Genomic DNA, 11,882 nt, shown 5'->3' on the forward strand with positions numbered 1-11,882 from the left:
GGACTCTGCGGACCTGAAGTCGCTACGATCCCCAGACGCACTCGGGCCGTGTCGCTGCTTGACCCCGGCGGCCCTGCGGCTGCGGCACTTCCCCTCCTCCTCTCCCCCCGGCGACCGGGAAGCAGCCACCAGCGGGACTGTTAATGGCGGTGCAACACAGCCCCTCAGGAGGAATCAGACTAGTCTCTCTGGACAACACCACGTCCTTCTCTCACCCATCCAACATACTCCGCCCTTTAGCTCTTATCCCTTCTGCCTGCTCATTCTATCTCCAATTCTGCCTCATCCCCGCCCTGTCTTCTCTATCTGTCTCTGTGCTCTTCAACCAGCACTGCATACACCCGGCTATTTAATTGCAGCTGGGGAATCCGGTTATATGCTTTAAACTGATCTGTGTCTATTGGTTTTCTTCTTCCTTCCTTTTCCTTTCTTCTTTTTGACTTTTTTATGTATTTTTATTTTCTATAATTCACCTTCCCTCCTCCATCATTACTCATTACTTTTTAGTTTTCCCTCTTGGTTAGCGTGATTGTTGGATTTGTCTGTGCGTTTGTGTCCCTCTCTTCCTGTGTGTTTGTCTCTATGTTTTCTTCTCCAGGGCTACCTCAAGAAAAAAGCCAGAGTACACAAGGTGGAGAGTCCCAAATACCACTACGAGTAGGAAAATGTAATAACCAAGGTCTCAACAAGAGAGACCAAGATATACCATTCAAATAACACTTTCTGAAAGGATAGGCCCTGCCTGGACAGTTAAAGAGTCTTTTGGGTTCAGCAGCGCTCACAGGTGCAGAGAGAATAACAAGTCTTTAAAACTAACAAGAGATAGAAAGCTAACCAAAATGACGAAAAGAAAGAGCTCTCCTCCAAAGAAATTCCAAGAAGAATTGACAGCTAATGAACAGATCAAAACAGATATAAGCAGCATAACTGATCAAGATTTTAGAACAATAATCATAAAATTAATTGCTGGGCTTGCAAAAAGCATAGAGGACATAAAAAACTATGGCTACAACCAATATGGAGAACAAAAATAGGCATGATGAATTTAAAAATGCGATAAATGAAATACATAATAAACTGGAGGTGTCCAATGCACAGATTGAAGAGGCAGAGAGAAGAATAAGTGATTTAGAAGACACCATTATACAAAAACAAGAAGCGGACAAAAAAAGACACAAACTGATCCAGGAACAGGAAAGAAGAGTTCGAGAGCTCAGTGATACAGTCAAATGCAACAATATCCGTATCATAGGAATCCCAGAAGAGGAAGGCAGAGGGAAAGGTGCTGAAAGAGTCCTGGAAAAAAATTATAGCAGAGAACTTCCCCAACCTGGGTAAAGATGTAAACGCTGAATACAAGAGGCACAGAGAACTCCCCTCAGATGTAATTTGAATCGATCTTCTGCATGACATATCATAGTGAAAATAGCAAAATATAAGGACAAAGAGAGAATTTTGAAAGCAGCTCGGGAGAAAAGGGTCCTAACATACAAAGGGAAACCTATCAGAGTGGTGACAGACCTATCTACCGAAACTTGGCAGGCCAGAAAGGAATGGCAAGAGATCTTCAATGTGATGAAGAGAAAAAATATGCAGCCAATAATCCTCTATCCAGCAAGCCTGTCAGTCAAAATAGAAGGAGAGATAAAAGTCTTTCCAATTAAACAAAAATGGAAAGATTTTTTACCACTGGGTCAGCCCTACAATAAATCCTGAGGGGGACTCTCTCAGGGAAGTGTTGCAAGGAAAGAACACACCAGAGACACCACCACAAGCATGAACCCCACAAAGGACACAATGACTCTAAACCCACATATCTCAATAATAACACTGAATGTAAATGGGCTTAATGCTCCAATCAAAAGACATAGGGTAGCAGAATGGATAAAAAAACAAAATCCATCTATATGCTGTCTACAAGAAACACATTTTAGATTGGAAGATACCTTCAGATTAAAAGTAAGGGGATGGAGAAATATCTATCATGCTACGGGAAGTCAAAAGAAAGCTGGAGTAGCTATACTTACAGCAGACAAACTGGACTTAAAATTAAAGACAATAACAAGAGATGAAGAAGGGCATTACATAATAATTACAGGGTCCATCCATCAGGAAGAACTAACAATTATAAATGTCTAGGCACCAAATATGGGAGATCCTAAATATTTAAAACAATCACAAACAGAAACAAGATTACAGATAAAAATGTGCTAATAGCAGGGGACTTTAATACTACACTTACAGGAATGGATAGATCAACCAGACAGAGAATCACTAAAGAAACAATGGACTTGAATGACACAATGGACCTGATGGATCTGACTGATATATTTAGAACTCTGCATCCTGAGGCCAAAGAATTCATGTTCTTCTCAAGTGCGCATGGCACATTCTCCAAGATAGATCACATACTGGGACATAAATCAGCCCTCAATAAATATAAAAGAATTGAGATCATACCATGCACACTGTCAGATCATAATGCTTTGAAATTTGAAATCAATCACAGGAAGAAGTCTGGAAAACCTCAAAAACATGGAGGATGAAGGACACCCTACTAAAGAATGAATGTGCCAATCAGACAGAGAAGAAATTTAAAAATATGTGGAAACAAATGAAAATGAAAATACAACAATCCAAACTCTATGGGATGCATCAAAGGCAGTCCTAAGAGTAAAGTATATTGCACTCCAGACCTATTTCAAGAAATTAGAGAAAGCGCAAGCGCAACATCTAACAACTCGTCTAACGGAACTAGAGGCAGAGCAACAAGAGCGCCCCAAACCCAGTAGAAGAAGAGATATAGTAAAAATCAGAGTAGAAATAAACAACATAGAGACCAAAAAACAATTGAATAGATCAATGAAACCAAATTGCAGGGTACAAAATCAACGTACAGAAATCGGTTGCAATTTTATACACCAGCAATGAAGCAACAGACAGAGAAATCAAGAAACTGATCCCATTCACAACTGCACAAAAAACATCAAGTACCTAGGAATAAGCCTAACCAAGGATACAAGAGATCTGTATGATGAAAACTATAGAAAACTTATGAAGGAAACTGAAGAAGACACAAAGAAATGGAAAAACATTTCATTTCATGGACTGGAAGAATAAATATAGTTAAAATGTCATTACTACCCAAAGAAATCTACACATTCAATGCAATATCAATCAAAATTGCACCAGCATACTTCTCAAAACTAGAACAAATTATCTTAAAATTTGCATGGAACCACAAAAAGACCCAGAATATTCAAAGTAATATTGAAGAATAAATCCAAAACGGGAGGTATCACCATCCCAGACTTTAGCCTCTACCACAAAGCTGTCATCATCAAGACAGTAGGGTATTGGCCCGAAAACAGAAACATAGACCAATGGGACAGAATTAAGAACTCAGAAGTGGACCCAAAAGTATACAGCCACCTAATCTTTGACAAAGCAGGAAAGAGTATCCAATGGAAAAAAGACAGCCTCTTTAACAGATGGTGCTGGGAGAACTGGACAGCAACATGCAGAAGAATGAAACTAGATCATTTTCTCACACCATACACAAAAATAAACTCAAAATGGATAAAGGACCTGAACGTGAGACAGGAAACCATCAAAACCCTAGAGGAGAAAGCAGAAAACAACCTCCTTGACCTCCACCGCAGCAACTTCTTACTTGACACATCCCCAAAAGCAAGGGAATCAAGAGCAAAAATAAACTGTTGGGACCTCATCAAGATTAAAAGCTTCTGTACAGCAAAGGTAACAATCCATAAAACTAATAGGCAACCAATGAAATGGGAAAAGATAGTTGCAAATGACATATCAGATAAAGGGTTAATATCCAAAATCTATAAGGAACTCACCAAACTCCACATCCGAAAAACAAACAACCCAGTGAAGAATTGGGCAGAAGTTATGAACAGACAATTCTCCAAAGAGGACGTCCAGATGGCCAACAGACATGAAATGATGCTCAGCATCCCTCCTCATTATGGAAATACAAATCAAAATCACACTGAGATACCATATCACGCCAGTCAGAGTGGCTAAAATGAGCAAATCAGAGGACTCAAGATGCTGGCGAGGATGTGGAGAAACGGGCACCCTCCTACACTGTTGGTGGGAATGTGAACTGGTGCAGCCCCTCTGGAAATCAGTGTGGAGGGTCCTCAAAAAATTAACAATGAAACTCCCCTATGACCCAGCAATAGCACTGCTAGAAATTTACCCAAGAGATACAAGAGTGCTGAGGCATAGGAGCACATGTACCACAATGTTCATAGCAGCACTCTCACCAATAGCCAAAACATGGAAAGAGCCTAAGTCTCCATCAATGGATGAATGGATCAAGAAGATGTGGTTTATCTGTACGATGGAATACTACATGGAGATAAGAAAGAATGAAATCTGGCCATGTGTAGCAACATGGATGGACCTTGAGGGTGTTATGCTGAGTGAAATATGTCAGGCAGAGAAGAACAAATATCATATGTTTGCACATATAGGAGGATTAGGAGGAACTTAACGGAGGACAATGGGGGAGAAGAAGGGGAAAATAGTGGGGGAAAGGGGGAGAGGCAAACCATGAGAGACTCTTGAATGCTGACAAAAACTGAGGACTGATGGATGTGGGGGGGAAGGGGGGATGGGCATAGAGTGGGGCACTTATGGGGATGAGCACTGGGTGTTATATGGAAACCAACTTGACAATAAACTATTTGTAAAAAAATAAAATAAAAATAACTAAAAATAAATTTAAAAAATAAAATTAGAGACAAAAGAAACATGCAAAAAAATAAAAATAAAAAACCTCACACCCAAAAAACAAACTACCCAGTGAAGAGATGGGCAGAAGACATCAATAGACACTTTTCCAAAGAGGACTTCCGGATGGCCAACAGACATGAATCGATGCTCAGCATCCCTCCTCATCAGGGAAACACAAATCAATACCACACTGAGATATCACCTCACGCCAGTCAGAATGGCTCAAATGAGCAAATCAGAGGACTCTAGATGCTGGCGAGGATGTGGTGAAACGGGCACCCTCCTACACTGTTGGTGGGAATGTAAACTGGTGCAGCCCCTCTGGAAAACAGTGTGGAGGTTCCTCAAAAAAATTAACAATGAAACTCCCCTATGACGCAGCAATAGCGCTGCTAGGAATTCACATAAGGGATAAAGGAGTGCTGATGCATAGGGGCACATGGACCCCAATGTTCATAGCAGCACTCTTAACAATAGCCAAAACATGGAAAGAGCCTAAGTGTCCATCAACGGATGAATGGAACAAGAAGATGTGGTTTATCTAAACCATGGAATACTACATGGCAATGAGAAAAAATGAAATCTGGCCATGTGTAGCAACATGGATGGAACTCGAGGGTGTCATTCTGAGCGAAATAAGTCAGGCAGAGAAGGACAAATATCATATGTTTGCACGTATAGGAGGATTAAGAGGAACTTAACAGAGGACCATGGGGGGAGAAGAAGAGGGAAAATAGTGGGGGAGAGGGAGGGAGGGAAACCAAGAGAGCCTCTTGAATGCTGAGAACAAACTGAGGACTAATGAGTGTGGGTGGGCAGGTGGAGATGGGCATGGAAGAGGACACTTGTGGGGATGAGCAGTGGGTGTTATATGGGAACCAACTTGACAATAAACTATTTGTAAAAAAAAAAAACATATAAAAGAATAGAAAATACAGAAATAAACCCACAACTATAGGTCAACTAATTTCAACCAAGCAGAAAATAATATACAATGGAAAAGACAGTGTCCTCAACAAATGGTACTGGGAAAACTAGACCTCAGCAAGAAAATTAATGAAACTGGACCACTTTCTTACACCAGATACAAAAATAAACTCAAATGCATTAAATACCTTAGTGTGAGACAGGAAAATATTAAAAACCTAGAGGAGAACAAGGGCAGTAACCTCTCTGACATCAGCCATAGTAATTTCTTTCTAGATATGTCTCCCGAAACAAAAGCAAAAATGAGCTATTGGAACTTCATCAAAATAAAACTTATGCACACTGAAGAAAACAATCAACAGGCAACCTACAGAATTGTAGGGAGAATATATTTGCATGTCATATCTTGAAAAGGGTTAGTATCCTAAATCTATAAAGAATTTATCAAACTCAACACCAAAAGCAAATAATATAGTTAAGAAATGGGCAGAAGAAATGAATAGACACTTTTCCAAAGGAGACATCCAGATGACCTACAGACACATGAAAAGATGCTCAATATCATTCATCATCAGAGAAATGCAAATCAAAACCATGTTGAGATACCACCCCACACCTGTCAAAATTGCTAAAATTAACAAGTCAGGCCAATAAATGTTGGTGAGGATGTGGAGAAAAGGAATCCCTCTTGCACTGTTGGTGGGAATGGTGCAGCCACTCTGGAAAACAGAATGTAGGTTCCTCAAAAAGTTACAAATAGAACTACACTACAATCCAGCAATTACTCTGCTTGGTATTTACCCAAAGGATACAAAAATACAGATGTGAAGGGGCGAATGCACCCCAATATTTACAGCAGCACTATCAACACTAGCCAACTAGATAAAGAGCCCAAGTGTCTGTCAGTAATGAATGGAGAAAAAAGTGATATGTATACACAATGGAACATTACTCAGTGATCAAAAAGAAAACTATCTTACTTGCAATGACATGGATGGAGCTAGAGAATATAATGCTAAATAAAATAATTCAGTCTAAGAAAGACAAAAACCATATGATTTCATTCATATGTGGAATTTAATAAACAAAACAAATGAACATAAGGGAAAAAAAGAGAGGAAACCAAGAATCAGCCTCTTCACTATAGAGACCAACCTGTCGGTTACCGCAGGTGAGGCGGGTGGAAGGATGGATGAAACAAGACAAGGGGGTTAAGAGCGCAGTGATCTCAGTGAGCGCTGAGTAATGTATGGAATTATTAAATGACTCTACACCTGAAATGCATACAAGAGTATATGCTAACTGTGCTGGTTTAATATTTAATGAAAAAGAAAACCTTATAATACAAATGATGATTATATTTTCTATATATGATTTTATAATTCATAAAGTGCATTATATGCAAAATAAAAATAAGTGAAAATAAATAGATTAAAATCTTAGCAAGTGATTTTTAGGATATATCTAAGCTGGTGCTCAATGCAATTTCAGTTTTCTTGTTTTCCCAAAATCTTATGTGAGCACATGATAAGTTATTAATTGTAGAAGTCAACTTCCTTAAAAATCTATTCTGTTACGATCTCACATCTTATCTAGTAGCTCTGCCTTGGTGGATTCATACCAACCTTAAACGTCAAGGTGATTATTTACACGTGAATTTGTTCAATAGTTATTTAAGCTGCATATCCCTAGCAGGTGTAGTCTAAATATATGTATACAAATTTCAATGAACAACAGGAGCACTTCTTTCTATATACACTATATGTGGGCTCACTCTTCACTGAGAACAAACTGAGGACTGATGGGTGTGGGGGGGAGGGAGGAGATGGGCATGGAGGAGGGCACTTGTGTGGGTGAGCACTGGGTGTTATATGGAAACCAACTTGACAATAAAATATTTGTAAAAATAAATAAATAAATAAATAAATAAATAAATAAATAAATAAAACATTAACAAAATTTTAAAAAAAAACCCACCATGAGACCATTTAAAAGGAATTTAGGCTATCAGTTCATTTAGCCTTGTGCTGTCCCGAGTAAACACCTCCAAACTCATCATTCATGATTTAAGTTTCATGGCTAGCATCTTCGCCCCAGCTTTAACATTTGCGTACCGTCTGTGTGCCTATGTTACCCTGTCAGGGTAGTTGGGAATAGAGTTAATTATTTCCTCTCTGGACACAATGACCAATTAAACAGGAGGGACTCTGGAATCCCTAGGGCCAAGATAGAGGACACGGCACTGTGGGAATAGGTAGCCCTTTCTTAAAGGGCTATGCTGATGTTGATATCTATAAAATCACTTCCCACTGTAAACTCCACTAGGAATGTGGTGAGCAGAGCCAGCGTCAATCAAACATATGCCGCAGTGACTGAACCACATACCTATAACCCATGTTTATTTAATCCTAAGGACTCTTCTCATATTCTATGTTTGTGATGCAGCCCAGGTTGCATGCTAATATCATTCCGATCTGTGGGGAAAAGGTCATTAAATAAGAATGTCACAAGGGTTGACAGCTGAAAGAGGCTCTGCATTTATCAACCTTTTCTGAAACATTCGCACAGAAAGGCAGCGGCATGTCTCTGACATTTGGAAGGAAGGTGAGTAAAGACTACAGCAGGGAATTCTGTCCCTTGCTCACCTCAGCCATGTCCTTGCTTCTGGTTAAGTAATCAGTGTTCAGTTTGTTTCCTAGGAATCTTAAAATAGATGTCAAGTATTTTCAGTGATTCAAACAACCCTGGTTATCATTTCACACTTCAAAATGAACTTTTAACCATCTTATCTCCATGCATTAGAACTGTCAGTAGGATGTTTTTAAACAAAAAAGGAATTAGTGGAATTTAAGGGTTCTTTGGATTACTGCAGGATATGTGAATAGGAAAGAGGAAGGATGACAGTGAAATGAATATGTGTTTGTCAAGAGGTGAGTCCACTTTTCTGATAATGGAAAAGAACAATCGGAATGAGCAGATCCCACTGACATATGACTCGTGGGTAGAGACGTGAAAATTGGAGAAATTACAGCTTCTGAGTAGAGTCCTCTTATAGCCCTCTCCCTTGAGATAAGCCAGTACCTGCAACTAACCATTGACTTGACTTCCATTTACTGAAAACCATGTTCTCAGTATTATGATAGAAGCAAAGAAAAAGTGACATATATGTTTAATCATTCCACACTATAAAATTATGAAGTTACAATAAAGGTAGGCACCACCAACAGTAATTTGGTTAACTGTTCTTCTGATACACATGTCAAGCCAAGATTATGGCCCATCATGATGTTAATAATTAGTACTAATGATGCTAAGTGATGATTAGCTCACACTCAGTGAAGCTTGCTGTCTCCAGCACCGTCCTGACTTTTAACGTGAGCACTACCCCATTTGACTTTCACAGGATCTCTTATTATCAGTAGAGCGATTTGTTCTAAACGTGACATGAAGATGTTTGCCCTGCGCTCACCATCACATGGCTCAGAATAAATGTGGGCAGGTGGTACATCCAGAGGCTGTGTTCCTAACAGCTAACTTTTAAAGGTATTTTTTTCTAACATTACCAATGAGTAGACAATGTGATATTTCCTGGTTATTTTGAATTTTGTTTTTTATTGATAAAAAATCATATATCTTTTCTCTTTTTAAATTTGCTTTATTTTTTTCTTCCCCAATTGCTCATTTAAGTCAATCGCTCACTTTTAATTGGATTTTGGTCTTGTCATAATTATTATGTAGTAATTCTGTATGTTTGAAGATAATCATAGTCTTTGCCATAAACACCACACGTCTGGAATTTATCTTTTATCTTCATGTATCATTTTTCCTGTGAAAAATTCAAATTTACATGTAAATCAAACAAAAGTCAAGTCTCATTTCCTCTTTCAGCTTTCCACTGAAGGTGTATTGCTGTTATTTACCAAGGAATTGTGTACATCTGTAGCTAAAATGCTGAAATTAAACCCACATATAATGGAAGGAGTTAAATTCTTCACGCCTTCTCTACGCATGCCTCTGGAGGTGCACGGTGGCCAGTGCCCCTCCCGCTGTAAAATCAAATCCACCCAGTGTGAGGTAGGTCTGTCCTTCTCATGTTACCCTCTCTACAGTGTCCTATTCTCTGTCAACCAGCACTCACTATGTTATGCTTGTAAATTCAAATGATGTAAGTCCTATTAATCACCCTGCATTTAAAAACAAAAAGTGGATTGAGACACTTAGGTGCACTTGGATTGTATCACTAACTTAACTGATAACTTCCACACACTGATGAAAATCAACTTGATTACTTGATTCTTGCTGCTCTATTTGGTGTATAAGCACGGCCATGTGTTCTTTAACTGCTCTTTCTATGTCTCTGTATATTTGGGGGTATGTGGTATAGAAAAAAGAATGGCCTTCAGGTCCTGGCTTTGAGTCTTGGGTATGCAGAGTGTTCATGCTCACTGAGTCATAATAGCAATAAAATGTAGATCACACCTATTTCTTGTGTCTGCCACATCTCAGTCAAGCAATGATTAGATTGCGAGGATTAATCTGATATGAGGACTAAACAGTGCACCTGTTCTGATGAGCACAAGTGTGTGGAAATGTCAATTACTATATTGTACAGCAGAATTTAATGTACACCTGAAGATACTTTGTGCACACATAACAAAAGGGAGAAGACTCGAAATGTCTTGGCATTTACAATTGTCTGTGCTCCATGCATAGAATTTTATGTACTTTGTCATTCAAAAGTAATGATTTACCTCATAAAGTAAGTTAAACATAACTGCTAAGACAGAACTACTTTCTAACTTAAGAGAATCATACTGTAATTCACAAACTATAAATTTATAGCAACTTAGGATTACTATAAGTTGTGTTTGATGTTGAATCATTCATTATAATTTAGTTCAGTTTCAATAAGAGTATTCAATAATTATCTACTGACTACTGTCTATTTTATATTTGTAGGAAGAAAAATAAGTGAGTCACCATGAATTGGGCTAACGAGAGCTCCCCAAGAGAGTTTATACTACTTGGCTTCTCAGACAGACCCTGGCTACAAATGCCCCTGTTTGTGCTCCTATTAATATCATATACATTCACCATCTTTGGCAATGTGTCCATCATGACGGTGTGCATTCTGGATCCCAAACTTCATACACCCATGTATTTCTTCCTCACTAATCTCTCCATCTTAGATCTGTGCTATACCACAAGCACAGTCCCTCATATGTTGACAAATATTTGTCGCAACAAAAAGACCATCAGCTACGGTGGCTGTGTGGCACAGCTCATCATCTTCCTGGCCCTGGGAGCTACTGAGTGTCTCCTCCTGGCTGTCATGTCCTTTGACAGATATGTAGCGGTCTGCAAACCCCTGCATTATGTAGTTATTATGAATCATTGGTTCTGCTTAAGGGTGGTAGCCTTCTCGTGGTTCACTGGCTTTGGTAATTCGGTGTTGCAGTCTTCCTTGACTCTTAACATGCCACGCTGTGGTCGTCAGGAAGTGGACCACTTTTTCTGTGAGGTGCCTGCCCTTCTCAAGTTGTCGTGTGCAGAAACAAAACCTATTGAGGCTGAACTCTTTTTCTTTAGTGTATTAATTCTGCTAATCCCAGTGACATTGATCCTCATTTCCTATGGCTTTATAGCTCAAGCAGTATTGAGAATCAGGTCAGCAGAAGGACGACAGAAAGCTTTTGGGACATGTGGGTCCCACATGGTTGTGGTGTCTCTCTTTTTTGGTACAGACATCTACATGTATCTACAACCACCTTCATCCACCTCGAAGGACTGGGGAAAGATGGTTTCCCTATTCTATGGGATAATAAAACCAATGATGAACCCCCTTATCTACAGCCTTAGAAATAAAGATATGAAGGAGGCCTTCAAGAGGGTGAAACCAAGAATCTTTTTCTGTAAGAAATAAGTATTCCATTGTGATGAGAATCCTCTGAGTTTCTATCCTTGCAGGTGGTGATAATGTTTGAACTGATTTTCCTACTTTCCAGGCTCTTATGCTTTAATTGAATTCTACCAACAGTTAGCAACGCCCTCCTCTGTTCAGAAGACAATTCTCTGATACCTTTTCTAAATTAAAAACTTCTTGCTTTCCAGAAGTTCCCCCAATGCACTCTGTTCCTCGAGGACACTAGAATGGTTCAACTTCCTGTTTACATATGATCTGTTGTAGT

At 39.1% G+C, this 11,882-nt stretch overlaps 1 protein-coding gene across 1 annotated transcript; it reads left to right on the plus strand.

Moving 5' to 3' along the window:
- The first annotated feature begins 9,111 nt into the window (after positions 1 to 9,111).
- On the plus strand, positions 9,112 to 11,617 carry LOC120227428 (putative olfactory receptor 2B3). The gene is made up of 3 exons (XM_039225543.1): positions 9,112 to 9,237; positions 9,583 to 9,768; positions 10,654 to 11,617. The coding sequence occupies exon 3, from the start codon at positions 10,676 to 10,678 to the stop codon at positions 11,615 to 11,617; it is 942 nt and encodes a 313-aa protein (XP_039081474.1). The 5' UTR covers positions 9,112 to 9,237; positions 9,583 to 9,768; positions 10,654 to 10,675.
- Positions 11,618 to 11,882: the final 265 nt, after the last annotated feature.

This window comes from Hyaena hyaena, unplaced genomic scaffold (genome assembly GCF_003009895.1).
Source record: "Hyaena hyaena isolate Hyena2069 unplaced genomic scaffold, ASM300989v1 scaffold_2321, whole genome shotgun sequence".
NCBI lineage: Eukaryota > Metazoa > Chordata > Mammalia > Carnivora > Hyaenidae > Hyaena > Hyaena hyaena.